At 33.2% G+C, this 16,254-nt stretch overlaps 1 protein-coding gene across 8 annotated transcripts in view; it reads left to right on the plus strand.

The window, feature by feature from the left end:
* Positions 1-16,254, plus strand: part of CNKSR2 (connector enhancer of kinase suppressor of Ras 2) — a 280,333-nt gene that overhangs the window by 61,689 nt on the left and 202,390 nt on the right. For all 8 annotated transcript variants that reach the window (XM_004063901.4, XM_019019643.4, XM_004063902.4 and 5 more), the window contains exon 4: positions 4,570-4,657. In XM_004063901.4, coding sequence (XP_004063949.1) covers positions 4,570-4,657 — 88 coding nt within the window. The remainder of the gene's footprint in view (positions 1-4,569; positions 4,658-16,254) is intronic.

Here is a 16,254-nt window from a genome sequence, read left to right on the forward strand (position 1 = left end):
TACCAGGAAAAATATTACAGAGACCAAGAAAACCACATCAAACGCTACCAGATAATGTGATCCATTGTTTGGTCTTATGTTCTCTCATGTGCTCATTGTTTCTCACTACCATTATTCACAGACTACCCTAAGGTTTCAGCAGTGCCAACCTGAGAAATAGTAAGGCATTCCAGATTTTCCTTATTAACCTCTTAGCTTTCCTTATTAGTTTCTAATTTGTTTAGGATTTCTGAATCGTTAATAACCTTTTTATAAATGTAATGCTTTTGTTTAGATATAATGTACAAAGAATAATTTCTTATAGGATCTTAAACTTTTGCACCAGAGAGAAATATAAGCATCATATTATCTATATGATGATTTAAGGAGTACAGTCGCTTAATTTTTAAGATTTAAATAGGATAATTCCTGTAATAGCCACTTATCGATGATCCAAGGATTTTATCTTTTTTTCTCTTTCTGGCATCAAAAAGCTTTCTTGCTATGAATTTCATTTCCTTTAATTAGAGTTATTGTGTTCTTCTTGTAAGTACCCTGAACTCTACTTGAGGGTTTCTTCAGACTTAAGAACAGTTTCTTTATTTTTGTTTTTGTTTTTGTGTGTGTGTGTATGTGCATGCATGCTGATCATGTTCAGTTATTCTACAGAGATCTATCGTTTTTACTCTCATAGATGATCATTAAGTCATGACTGAGTGATAATCTTTGGTAACCCACAAAGATTGGAGCCCCACCTGACCTTTTACCCTTATTTATATGTAGATACAGCCCAAATCATTATACCAAACCTTAAAATCTGCTGGCTAAGAATGGCTGTTAGTACAGTTGTATATGATTTGCCTCTAAGATAAAAACTTTAGGGTAATTCTAAATCACTACAAAATAAAATCTGTTTTCCTTGGTATGTGTTTAGATTTTTCTTTTCATTTTTTCTTGAAATTTAATCTTGAGTGAAAAGCTCGTCCTACTTAAAATATGGATGGTCAGGAAAGTGGAAAACATGCCTTGGAATTCAGTTTGCTATAGGCATTTAGTGATCAAATAGATTTTTTCTTTTCTATATTTGAAAATCAAATGAGATTCTTTTAAGTAGTTATGGTAAAACAAAACAAAACAAAACATGCTGTGCATCACCTTATCACTTCTTAATGAAATTTTAAGATTTTATAAACAGACTCTGACCTTTTCAAACCTAGGAATCGAAACTCTTTTCTAATCATGCCAGAAGCACTTTTGAATTCTTAGTTTAAAATGCCAGTTTTTATGCTTCAATGCAGCAAAAATGGTCTCTATGTAGTTTTTTTTTTTTTTGAGACAGTCTCACTCTGTCGCCCAGCCTAGAGTGCAGTGGCGTGATCTCGGCTCACTGCAACCTCTGCCGCCCAGGTTCAAGCGATTCTCCTGCCTCAGTCTCCTGAGTAGCTGGGATTACAGGCACCCGTCACCATGCCTAGCTAATTTTTGTATTTTTAGAAGAGACGGGGTTTCACCATCTTGGCCAGGCTGGTCTTGAACTCCTGACCTCGTGATCCACCTGCCTCGGCCTCCCAAAGTAATTTTTTTAAATTAATGATATTCTCCTAGAAGTGCTTATATTTTTCATTAAAAAATATTTTTATTGAGGCCTAATTTTTATTCTATAAATTAACCTATTTTAAGTATACAGTTTGATGGGTTTTAGTAAATTTCGATAACACCTAATATAACCACCTTTACAATCCAGTGTTAGAAAACTTCCATCAGGATGGATTTTTAAAAGTTGGTTTCTGCTTACAACTAAAGAGGTTAATTTTTTTTAACTGACAATTTTGATTAATCACATTTTTTCTAATTCAGTTTTTTAAATTCTTATGTCTCCTTTTATTTAAGTAAATTATCTTGAAAAAATATACTGGGTTTTGGAGTAGGAATAGATAAGTTCATGAAAGAGAGCCTATAATACACTGTGGTATAGTCATGCATTGCTAATGATAAGGATTGGCAATTTTGTTGTTGTGCAAACATCATAGAGTGTGCTTACATAACCTAGATGATACAGCCTACTACACACCTAAACTATATGGTATAGCCTGTTGCTCCTAGGCTAGAAACCTGTACAGCATGTGACTGTACTGAATACTATAGGCAATTGTAACAGAATGGTAAGTACTTGTTCCATATCTAAACCCAGAAAAGGTACAGTAAGAATATAGTATTACAATCTTATGGGACCACTGTGGTATATGTGGTCTGTTGTTGACCAAAACGTGATTTTATGCAGCGCATGACCGTATATAGAATCATTTAGAAAACAATATGTTAAAACCACTAGAAAAAGGGCCATTTAATAAATTATAGTGGGGCGCTTGGTAAGCCTTTGGAAAATAAATAATGATAGAGCACTATCTATTTTTCTTCACCAAAATAAATTTTAGATATATCAGATATCTAAGAAGAAAATATAAATTTACAAGAAAACTAGAAAAAATATACGCAAAAATGATTTCTAGATGTGGAAAGACTTTCTAAGTATTTTTAAAATGGAATAAAATACAAAGGAATGTACTGTTGACTTCATAAAAAAGAAAAACGTAATAAAGTACAAGACAGAAGACAAGCTGGGAAAAATATTTGCAACAAACAGATATGAAAAGCAGAGGGTTAATGTGTAATGTGTAATATTCATATATGAACATATGTGAATATTCATAGTGATAAAAAACAAAGCCCACCAAAACGTAACAGATGAGCATATAAGTAGGTAAATCAAAAAAGAAGAAACAGAAATCACTGGTAAAATGTGTATATCAAACAACAGAGCTTTAAAGTGCATGAGCAAAAACTGACAGAATGAAAGAGGAAGTAGACAGATCCACAGTTGTAGACTTCATTTCCTCTTTCTCAAGAATAGATAAAATTAAACAAAGTCAGTAAGATTAGAAGAGCTGAGCACCACCACCTAACAACAGGATGTTTTGACATTTTTAGAGCACTTCATCCAACAACAGGAGAATAAAAATTCTTTTCAAGTACCCATTGAACATTCACCAAGATAGACCATATCTGTATCATAAAACAAAATTCAACAAGTTTAAAAGAACTGAAATCAGATAATAAAATGAAACTAGTAACTCATACAGCACACTTATAAGTAATCCAATGGTCAAGTCTCATGGAAAATAAAAAGTAATACATTGAACAGAATGAAAAAAGACCAAATCATAATTTGTGGCACACAGCTATAGCAGTGCTGAAAAGGAAGTGTATAGCACTGAATGCTTATATATATCAGAAATATATATATTCAAAATATATCAGAAATATATATAGTAAATATATCAGAAGCACCGAATGCTTTATATCAGAAAAGATCTCAAATCAATCATTTAAGTTCCCATCTCAAGAAAATAGAAAAAATAAGAACAAAATAAGTACAGAGCAATAAGATCCTCTTAATGATAAGAGCAGAAATTAACAAAATTGAAAACAATAGAGAAGTCAATCAAAATGTAAAGGTTAATGAACGAATATTACAGATAACTTCACATATAAATTTGGCAGCTCAGATGAAATGGTCCAATTCCTTGAGAAACAGTACTAAAACAACCCAAAATGAAATAGATACTCTGAATAATCCCATAACTATTGAAGAAAGTGAATATTACCTAGAAACGCCTCACGGTGTGGAAAAAATCTGCAGGCTCAAATGATTTCATTGGTGAATTTTATATATTTGAAGAAGAAACACCATTTCGATTACCATCTCTTCCAGAAAATAAAGGCAGGAACTTTTCCTATATCATTTTTTGAGGCAATCGTTATCCTGATATACCCCTCCCCCCCCCCAAAAAAAAACTACAGACCAATATTTCTCAGGAACTTAGATGTTAAAACCTTCAACAAAATATTACCAAACTAAATCTAACCATGTGTGAAAAGAATTAGACACATGACTAAATGAGTTGCTTCAAACACTTGAAGATACATCAGTATACAGGTCCACCATTTACTAGTTGTGTGACCTTAGATAAGTCACTTAATCTTTCTCTACCTTATGCTTCTCCTCTGTAAAATGAGAATAATAGTAGTGCCTATCTCATAATAGTTGTGAAGATAAAATTACCTAATACAGGTAAAGCATTTAGAATAGTAACTGGCACATAGTGAGCCCTCGGTAAACCTTAGCAGTTGTTATTACTAGCTCTTGATTGTGAATATTCTAAGTAGATACTGTACTCAGCATCTTAGGTTCTTTTGAAAATAAACTAACATGTTATCTTTGCCTAAAGTATTCCTTTTTTGTTTTAGATGTAGTGAAGATACCTTGTAAGAACCAAAGAACTTAAATAATTAAGAACTTTAAAAAGAGAGAAATTTGGTAGAAAGCAAACATTATATTTCCTGAATTTAATTTTCTTCCAATCACTTCTTTCAAATCTTTCCTTAAAATAAGTCCTGAATATTTTTATCAGTATGGAAATTTCAGAACATTTTATTTCATATTATTGATAAACTCATTTTAGGCTACTATATTTTGGGACTTTTCAAAAGCTGTTACTAGTAATCACAATTTTCCTTTTCCCTTTATAGGTCACCGTTTGCTGCTGTGACAGACTATTCAGTTACAAGAAATAATGTCATACAACTCTGCCTGGAGTTAACAACAATTGTGCAACAGGTATTAGCTGACAAACTTTGGTTCTGTTAATTTATTAGCAACTTCATATTCCAACAATGGGAAGTATCCTATGTACCAAGAGTTTTTAAGATACTGGTTTAGAAGTTTCTCAAAGACAAACCATTCTAAAGAAATGAAATGTGTCGTTATTTATTGGGAGACTGTGCATTTAGCTCAGTTAGCTTACCAGAAGATATAAAAGGAACCTGACCTGTACACACACAAACAAATGTGCCTAATAGCTTTTAACAGTGATCTAATTACCCAAACTGATTTTCCACTTCAAATATTATCTAAGCCAGGGATCCCCAAACCAGATGCCTTCAGGGTCCAGCAGCTAATATAAATGTTTAAATTAAGTCCGGTATAAGGCAAGGAGAAATGGAAGAGACTTGGGTGAATTGACTGGAACATATCCCATATCCAAACATATCTTTTAGAGGAAATGTAATTATAGGCATGATATATTAGTACTTGTAAATTATCTCTTAAATAATCTGTTCTTTTTCTACTGTTATGTGATGATATCTCTTTTCAGTACCAAGTTTTTCTGGGCTCTGTGGTCTCTTGCTACCAGTAGTAGCAAGAAGAATAAGGATTAATAGGTAAAATAATGAAATAAAATAGTTAAGTGTTTATTTCTTTATGGTGAAACTATGGGTGATTTTATTTAGACTCGACTTTTCTCTATTTTCCAAATGAATTTTTATTTTCTAAAATGAATTTGAGTTATCAAAAAACAAAAAAGAATGTTAAGTACATTGAAGAAATACCTCTTTAAATTTGCCAAAGGAACACAGCTTAGACAAATACTGAAATTATACTTTAAAATAAATTACATAGCTTACGAACAGTTAATGTTCATCTAATCATCTAATTCAGCCATTATATACATACTAATCACTGCATTTGATTGGAATTGTATGAAGTATCTGAAGACAGGAATTAAACTTAAGCTGCCAGTAAAAGGGGCCAATTTGAATAAGCAAGGTGTAGACTTTTAAAAAAATCTAGGGCATGCATTTATTACCAGGCTTTCAAGAAATCTCTTCTGAACAGTTATGATGGTGATTATGCTTTGAAATATGCTGTGCTTCAAATTATTTTTCATTCAGCTTTAATTATTTTTATTCCCTTTGCAGCAAGATGAGATAATCAATATCTAAAAATAAACTGTCACAAATGGCTTTTTTCCCCTTCCTAACACAAAGTGGTGCTACTATGAAGTAAAAGGAAAGTGCTTCTTGATATTGGCCACTTACATTTAAAATAATACTAAAATTAGAGGAGAAAGTTAATGTCAGTTTCTTTTGAAAACCTCCATTTGCAGGAATTTGTTTAATCTGCTATATTTATTTTACCTATTCCCAGTTGTGATGGGTTTGGATCATTGTATTTGAAGCCTTTTAAAGAGATTTCCGCCCCCCTCCCCAACACTTTCCTCATAACATAAGATTGGTTATAATGACACTTTTGAAAAAAAAAAAAGAGAAACTGGTTTTAAAATCTTAAATAGAATTCTCACAAAGAACTGAAGCTTCATTTAGAACACTGTCAGCAACTGAATCAGAACAATGAGACAGGTACCCACACACTACTTGTCAGCCTTTAAATAATTGCCGTGATGCCTTCCTTAATGGATATCAGCTTAACCTAAAATTATTCTACTGTACCATTTTTATGTTCTCCACTTCAAACACAAAAATGATGAATTAGATTGTCACTAGTTAAGAAATAAGCACAAAAGTGTTGGTTTGCAAGATGAAACTTTGGTGAAGCTTAAAATACATGGGGCAAGGTTGTAATCTTGGAAGATTTGAGACTCAGCCCTGTTTTTCATGATGATTCCACATTGGACAAACCATGTCATTGCTTTCGCCATCTGTAAACAGAAATAATCACCTCTACCTCAAAGTTTTTCTGAGAAACAAATGAGATTTATTTAAAAATAGTGAAGACTTAGAATCAACCTAAATGCCCATCAGTAGTAGACTAGATTAAGAAAATGTATATATACACCATGGAATACTGTGCAGCTATAAAAAAGAATGAGATCATGTCCTTTGCAGCAACACGGATGGAGCTTGGAGGTCATTATCCTAAGCAAACTTAACACAGGAACAGAAAACCAAATACCATATCTTCTCACTTATAAGTGGGAGCTAAACATTGAGTACACGTGGACACAAGGGAACAACAGGTACTGGGGCCTACTCAAGGGTGAAGGGTGGGAGGAGGGTGAGGATCGAAAAACTACCTTTCGGGTACTATGCTCATTACGTATGTGATAAAATCTGTGCAGCAAACCCCATGATACCCAATTTACTTATATAACAAACCTGCACATGTACCCCTGAACCTAAAATAAAAGTTAAAAAAAGTAAAATAAAATAAAAATAGCCAATGAGTGTAAAGTGAAAAACAAAGATGAAAATAATATTATTTACAAAAATGGGTAAGGAATAAAGAGACTTGATAAAAGGAAGTAAAATAGGAACTTTGTTTTGAAAAATAAATGTCAGAGATTTTTTTCTCCATTTGGTGTTAGTTTTCATGAGCTGCATTTACAATGAAGTCTGAATTAGGTGCTGAGGGAAAAATTCAAACATGTTAAAGAACATTTTAAATCAGATTTTGAAATGTTAAATACAGAGTGAAAAATTCCTCTTAAAACTCAAGTTTTGACGATATGATTTTTACCTGAACTGGTCCTCTCTAAACTGTATTTATTAAAAATCTCTGTTTGCTTATGGGTCTGTTCATTTCTAACCTTCTTAGATCCATTTTACATGTTCTTGGTTATCGCTGGTTGTCTGAATAGTGTTAAAAACATTTTACAGAAAACTGTAAGGAAGAATATTTACAATAATCCCATCCTAATTACGCAGAAACAATTAGTGCTGTTGCTTTGGTCTTTCCTGTAATAAATGTCTTTACTTAAGTTGTTATTCTGGCTTTCTGACAGTTCTTTTGTTTTACTTTGTTCCATATTTACCTGTCAGATGTATTTTATTTTCTAAACCTTTGTTCAAGTAAATGGACAAATATTCTTTAAACATCAGTATTAAAAATTTTTATTTTTGATGGACAGCCTCCTTTAAATTATGTGCTTTCTATTCACTTGTGTTACCTTTATATTATTTTAAATACAGAAAATAAAAGTAAATAATTTATGAAACATCCTCTAAATCTGCATCTTAAAATAATGATATAAATGAGCATATTGAGTATATAGCCCTTTTTAAATGTATTCCTGCTCAAATGTAATATAACCATTTTATCTGTTTTATCTTAAGTTGTTAATTGCTCAAGGTAAATACTTGAGAAGATAAGAGTTTTTAGGACTTCTTGAATTGGGATTTGTGTTTTAAATGCTTAGAGCACAAATTTGTAAATACTGTTTAGAAAGATTACAAAATTTTGTTAAAATGAATAGCCCAGAAGTAATTTTTAGTTTCATTAAGGATTTATTCAAGGAAATTTAGCCTGTAGATTTATTGATTATAGATATTATATTTTACTTAATTACATTCATGTATATGAATAGTACTTCATTTACCTTCTTAGTTGACATTTCATATCATTTACTTTCACAATTTATGGCAAAATAATGTAGTGGGCATTGACATGAAGTAGATCCAAGTTCATCATCCTGGCTTTGCTTTTCAGCAAACAGTATAAACTTGGACAAATTACTTCATATCTCTGATATTATTTTTCTTTTTCTGTAAAAGTGGATCCCTACCGTTTTTAGATTATTGTTGGGCTGTTGTGAAGATTAGAAACTGATTTAGCCCACCATCTGGTATATAGTGGGAGCTTAATAAATGGCCACTCGAGTTATTTTGTGTAGCAAAAGAGCCTTTGGAAATGCTAAACTCAGCTAGTTTCTTGCTCCACAGAAAATTTCAAGGAGTGATGCTCTGCTTACTTTTGGTATTGAGTGGCAATGAAGAAAGATCTCATTTCTAAAATGTGATTTTTTAAAAAAAAAAAGGATTTTAGTATAATTCAGAATGTTCTTTAGATTTTAATGCAAATTCATTACTGTGCTTCATTTTCTGCAAGATATGTTGAAACATTCATGTTCAAATGTAATACAGAAATTAATTTTGATTACCCAGGAATGTATCATCTCTATTCACATATTCAAGTTCAAGTAGTAAATACACGTAAAGATGTAAAATGGGGATATAAATTATGCTGGAGTAGGCAAGGTACATATTCTGTCGTTCATATGGTAAGTGTTGAAAGCATATGAAAAGCCTGTCCAGAATGGTCTCACAGACATTTAAAACACAACTTTAAATACTACTTTTACTATGTACTCAGAGTTAGTGTTTAAACCTTCCTGAATCAGACATTCTAGGTGACCTGAAAATTACATTGGGGCTCTTGAGATTGAAACTGGGACATTTCAGAACAAAAAACAGGACAAGCTTTATATGCATTTTTAAAACAATATGGATTATGTTAGCATACTCAATTAAGGCAATATAAAAGGTAAATGTTTTTTCACTTTTTTCTTTTATTTTTAATTGACACATAATTGTATATATTTATGGAGTACAGAGTCATATTTCAGTACATGTATACAGTCTGTAATGATCAAATCAGGGTAGTTAGCATATCCATCATCTCAGATATTTGTCACTTCTTTAGGGTGGGAACATTCAAAATCCTCTTTTCCAGCTTTTTGAAAATATGCAATAAATTATTGGTAATTATATTCATTCTACAGTGCTATAGAACACTAGGATTTTTTCCTCCCGTCTAGCTGCAATTTTGTATCTATTAACTAATCTCTCCTTATCCCCTCCTCTCTCCTACCCTTCCCAACCTCTAATAACCACAATCTACTCTCTACTTCTGTGAGCTCAATTTTTTTAGCTTTCGCATATGAGTGAAAACATGTAATATTTATCTTTCTGTGCCTGACTTATTTCACTTAACATAATATCCTTTAGACTCATCCATGTTGCTGTGAATTATAGGATTTAACTCTTTTTATGGCTGAATGGTATTCCATTGTGTACATATACTACGTTTTCTTCATCTATTCATCTGTTGATTAACATTTAGGTGGATTCCTTATCTTGGCTGTTATGAATAATGCTGTAATAAACATAGAGATGCTGATATCTCTTGGACATACTGATTTCCTTTCCATTGGATAAATACCTAGTAGTGGGATTGCTGGATCATATGATAGTTCTATTTTTGTGAAATATACATTCTGTTTTCCATAATGGCGCTACAAATTTACATTCATACCAACAGTATTTTTTCATTTCCTTTCTGTTTAAACAAATAATGCTTTTAATTCAGTTCAATTATACTTTATCCTTTAATTTTTCTTCAGCCTTTAATTATAAAGAAGCAATATCTTTTCAAATTTTCCATATAATGCTAATATAGTAAGTCAGAAGTTAGATATAAAACTATCAGAAATAATACCCAGATAACTTGAAGACTTTTTCTGAAAAAAAAATGTAAAAACTAAAAATATATTGTTTTCAAAACTGAAGGTATGTTATATATGTGCACCTGTATCTTCTCAAAGGTGTGTGTATGAGAATATTATCAAAATAGATATAAATACACATACAAGACATTCTCATTCATGATATTAAATACCTAATTTTTGGCAGCTGCATATTTCTGAAGGCTCAGAATGAAGAGATAAGAGTGATGACATCATTGCATACTAATACTTAGCAAAGGACTCTAGAAGAGTGGGGCATAATAATTTATTATTCCTGCATCTTTCTGATACTGGCCTGGCTTGTGAGCAAAAACTTAAAGACTTACTGTGTATCATATTAATATGGATGCTGAAATAGATTGTTTTCATAGGTTTATTCTTTTATAAACCAAAACTATATATTGCATGTTATCAGAGTCACCCTGCCAAAGCACTTTTAAAGATATTATCACCATCAATAATATCAGAAGGAGAATAGATGAGGGTGTACTAAACTCATCAGTTCCTTTTAGATAGCAAATAGTAGATCCTATTTCTCAGACATCTTCTTTCTTCACTGTATTACATTTTGAAATTTATGAAACGTACATACATGCAAAAGAATGCATATATGTATGTTATGAAGAATAATAAAAAATACTCATGAATCTGCCCTCTAATTAAATAACTACAGCATTACCAATATTGTTTCAGTTACTTTTGAGCTCCTCCCCCATTTCATCAGCTTGCCTCCTCAAGGTGTTTATCATTTTATTTGTTCTTAAAATAGTTTCATATACTTCTCTAAATGTATCATTTGATTATGCTTGTCTTTGAGCTTGTAACAATGCTGTCATTCTGTTTCTTACTTTTTTCAATTTATGTATTTCTGAATTCATGCATGTTTTTCTCTGTAGCTGTAGTTCATTCATTTTCACTGCATATAATATTGAATTCTGTGCATTATGTGCATACCCCAATATGATTATCCATTCTTCTTATCATGGACATTTGGGTATATACCTACATTTAAGTGTAATTACTAGGAGTGTAATTACTAGGCTATACAGTTTGCATATGCTCATCTTTACAGCTGTGAATATCATGTTCTCAAAATTTTATTGCTTATTATGTCTTGTACTTTCATTATCTTTCTACTCTCTGAATTACTGTATTTGAGTCCTACTATGCAGTTCACCTTTGAAGAGGCTTTTATAGTTTTCTCACAAAGACCCTAAGAAGAGGTAACTTTTACCTTTATTCCTATACTACATATAGGGATACAGATGTAGAAAGGTGGGTTAGGCTATTTTTGATCCTCATGAGTGATAAAATAAACTTCAGAGGAGAGTCCCTGATATGCTACCATTTGTGATATACTGTGACTATTCTTTTTAAAGAACCAAGCCAACAGTAATAGTTCATTTAAGAAAAGATTTGCTGTGACAGACTTGGAAGCAGGAGTAGTCCCCATGCTCTTCTGTGTCTCCAGTGCCTGGCAAATAAGTGTTTGTTGAAAGAATGATGTAATTATTTTTCCCTTAAAAGTTCACCAAAAATGATTACAGAAATTTAGAAACTCTAGGAGTTTAGAATCAAGTAAAGAGCTGTTTCAAAGCACTGATGCCTGAACCCCATACTGGACCCATTAAATTAGACTCTTTGTGATGGCGTTTGGCATCAGTATTTTTGAAGTGATGCCTCAAGTGATTCAAATATGAAGCCAAAGTTGATAGCAATTGTGCTATACTCATACTTTAGAAGGAGACAAATATGAGGTGGGAAAAAATGCATGTAATTAAGAACAGTGTTTCCCAAAGGAAACACTGGACCATGTTTCCATGGACCATGATTCATCTAAGGAGGCATACTAAAAATGCAGATTCTTTACACTTTACCACAGGCTGAATGATTGAGAAGTGTGGATCAGGAGGTTCAATTATTTATAGGTGATAACAGCCCAGAGCCTATACATTTATAAAGGAGTCTGGTTAGTTTTCAATTTATAACTGTAGTTATTAGTGGGTTATAGTCCCTCTGTAGTAAATACATATCCAAAAGGATTAGGTGTGTTCTATGAAACATCAAATATAAGTTATTAAACAAAAAGTGGTTATTGCACACTTGTAATAAAGAGAGAACCAATGCTAGAAAGTGGTGTAGTGGTAGTAGACAGGGGAAGGCACTAAGGTTAGTAAAACAAGAAGCAATAATAATCATTAGTAATGTTTTAAGCATTTATTATATCATATTGTACCATACATGAATTACATGACATAGATTTTCATACCTACACAAGATGAAAGCAGCAAACCAAATAAATTATAGTTACTATTAGGTTGGTGCAAAAGTAATCATAGTTTTTGCCATTACTTTTAATGCTTATTATGTCTTGTACTTTCATTATCTTCCTACTCTCTGAATTACCATTTTTGTCATATGTCATAATATTAATATTACTTTTAATGGCAAAAAACACGAATACTTTTGCACCAACCTAATAGTTATAGGCACTGATTTATTAAGGCATTTCGCTTCTGCTGAAGAAGTAGTTTTTAACATCCCAGTCTGCTTAGGTTGGGTCAGAATGACCACCAACATCAGATAGGTAATTCAAATAAAATTAGGCCCTAACACAAGTAAAATAATGGATTGAAATTGTAAATGACAGCGGCAGGTTGAAGAACTGGTCAGAATCAAGTAATTAGGACGAGTGAGCACAGATCAAACTTATAAAATAAGTCAAAATTTATCTGTTAAAACCAGATTGGGCCAGGCGCGTTGGGTCATGCCTGTAATCCCAGCACTTTGGGAGGCCAGGGCGGGCAGATCACCTGAGGTCAGGAGTCAAGATCAGCCTGGCCAACATGGTGAAACCCTGTCTCTACTAAAATTACAAAAATTAGCCAGGCATGGTGGTGCATGCCTGTAATCTCAGCTACTCGGTACGCTGAGGCAGGAGAATCACTTGAACCCAGGAGGCAGAGGTTGCAGTGAGCCGAGATCACACCACTGCACTCCAGTCTGGGCAGCAGAGTGAGACTCCGTCTCAAAAAAAAAAAAAAGCCAGATTGGAAAAGACTAGATTTGCAAGAAGGTAGCAGAATGTAACCTTAGGTTGACTGTGGGTAACAGTATGTGAGGCTTGACATAGCACCACTAAAAAAACACTAATAACCCATGAAATGAAGAGATACAGCCTGGAAAATTAATGAAATGGTTATTGCATTAAAATCTCATTGGTTAGGTCTTCATATGCACATCTGTCTTATGTTTCCCTTCTATTGGTGCAGAGTTGTATTAGTCAAGGTAAACTAGATTATGCTGCAGTGACAAACAACCTGAAAATATTAGTGGCTTTTAATAATGCTCATATCAAATGCCCATGCTCCATGTGCATCCTGGGTTGCTATAGCTTTACTCTATGTCCTATTCACTTCAAAGCCCAGGCTGATAGAGTAGTCTCTTCTAGAAAATTGCTGGTCATCATGGCAGAGGAAAAAGAGAACATGGTGAACCATGCACTGGCTCTTAAAGCTTCTGCATGAAAATGAGACCTAGCACATCTACTCACAATTCATTGGTCAAAACAAGTCATATAGCCATGACTGACTTCAATGGCTCAAGGAAGTTTACTTTTCCCTTTAAAAAATGGCAGGTATATATTTGGAAATCATAATACAGTCTGCCACAGCAATCAATCTATGAAGAATTCCAGTATAACATTATACTAGAATTTTGAGGACAACAATATTTTTTATTTGAATGTAACCTCTCTCTCCTCAATACTGAAGTGTGTTTGTACTGTGTGTGTGTGTGTGAGACACAGAGAGAAAGAGGATCAGTCGGTATTTTAAGTGTAATCTGCTGGAATATGACTGGTAGGTTTCGGTGGGGGGCAATAAATGACCTGTTGGATTTTGTCCAAGCACAAAATTCTGGTTAATAATCACTCGGTACTCAGCGTTAGTACTAGGAAACTTAAACAGATATGGATTCTATGGAATATCTCTTTTCAAGGTGTACCAAATTAAGCCTAGATTTAAGATAGTACTATTACTTGGACAATTTAGTATTTATTAGGATTTTTATATCTTGTCATCATCAATGATCTAAAACTATATTTTGCATACGCGGACATAACTGGCGCTTTTTCAAATACTGCACACAATTACTGAAAAGAAATGATTCCATTTTTTACAAGAAAATGCAATCTAAATAGATAAAAGAGACAAATGTATAGGGCCTGAGGGATTGTTTAAACTGACAGTAGAAATTATATACCATACCATCTCTATTTTCTGACAGCCAAGTGAATAATCTTGAATTAAAGAATTAATGTTGAATTTATATTTTTATTTATGATAGTATTTGATTTTAGTTTTGCTTTGCACCCTTTATTTGAGTTTATTACAAGGGAAAAAATGCCTCCCATTGCTTAGACCCTATAGAGTTTCCTTTCCTTGGGATATAGTAGATGGTCATTACCATAAGCAACTTGAATATCTGGAAGCTAGAGACACTTTCTATTACAAAGAAATGTTAGCCTCATTCTATGACTATAAAGTTCATGATATCTTTTCTATAATACAAATCTTGCAGTAAAGGCTCAACTATTTTTGTTAAATATATCTTCTGAGATCAAGCAGATTGAAGTTTAAAACCAAACTCACATACAAAATGTTTTAAAAACTGTGAAACTCAGTCTATTTTTGTATAAAATAGAAGTGTGAAGAAACTAAGTGTACTGTACTAGCTTTGCAATTAGAAATTTTATTTTCAACAATATGGCTTTATGAGTTGCATTTTTATACTCATGTAAAATCAATGTGTAATATTTATTACAGAAAGTGAAAATAGAGAATCAATGCAATAAAGTATTGATAACAGATAAATTCAGATTATAGAGTGTACAGAGAACCTTGAGAAAGTAAAGAGACATTGAAGTTGAATATGGGGTTCCTTCTTTGAAAATATTAACAATCTAATGGGAAAGACTAAGACTAGAAAATAAATAACTGATGAAAACATAAAATATCTAGAACTAGAAATACCATTTGACCCAGCCATCCCATTACTGGGTATATACCCGAAGGACTATAAATCATGCTCCTATAAAGACACATGCACACCTATGTTTATTGTGGCACTATTCACAATAGCAAAGACTTGGAACCAACCCAGATGTCCAACAATGATAGACTGGATTAAGAAAATGTGGCACATATACACCATGGAATACTATGCAGCCATAAAAAATGATGAGTTCATGTCCTTTGTAGGGACATGGATGAAATTGGAAACCATCATTCTCAGTAAACTATCGCAAGAACAAAAAACCAAACACTGCATATTCTCACTCATAGGTGGGAATTGAACAATGAGAACACATGGACACAGGAAGGGGAACATCACACTCTGGGGACTGTTGTGGGGTGGGGGGAGGGGGGAGGGATAGCATCGGGAGATATACCTAATGCTAAATGACGAGTTAGTGGGTGCAGCACACCAGCATGGCACATGTATACATATGTAACTAACCTGCACATTGTGCACATGTACCCTAAAACTTAAAGTATAATAATAATAAAATAAAATAAAAAGAAAACATAAAATATGTAAAGCTAGTAGAGTTATCTGGTAGACCATTCAAAACCATTTAGGCCTTGTCTCATGACATGCAAAATAAACAAACTTAGTTCATAATGGGAATTAACTCACCGCCTCTTCAGGCTGTCAAAACAAAGCCATTAAAGTTACAAGAAAGCTATTAAAGTTACAGGGATTACAGTCTCAATCTAATGAATGAATGAATGAATGAATGAATGAATTTATTTTCCCCAAGATGGAGTCTCACTCTGTCACCCAGGCTGGAGTGCAGTGGCGCAATCTCGGCTCACTGCAACCTTCACCTCCCAGGTTCAAGCAATTCTTCTGCCTCAGCCTCCCAAGTAGCTGGGATTACAGGGGTGTGCCACCATGCTCGGCTAATTTTGTTTGTATTTTTAGTAGAGACGGAGTTTCACCGTGTTGACCAGGCTGGCCTCGAACTCCTGACCTCATGATCTGCCTGCGTAGGCCTCCCAAAGTAGTGGGATTACAGGCGTGAGCCACCATGCCTGGCCCACTCTAA

The sequence above is a fragment of the Gorilla gorilla genome, chromosome X (genome assembly GCF_029281585.2).
Source record: "Gorilla gorilla gorilla isolate KB3781 chromosome X, NHGRI_mGorGor1-v2.1_pri, whole genome shotgun sequence".
Lineage (NCBI taxonomy): Eukaryota > Metazoa > Chordata > Mammalia > Primates > Hominidae > Gorilla > Gorilla gorilla.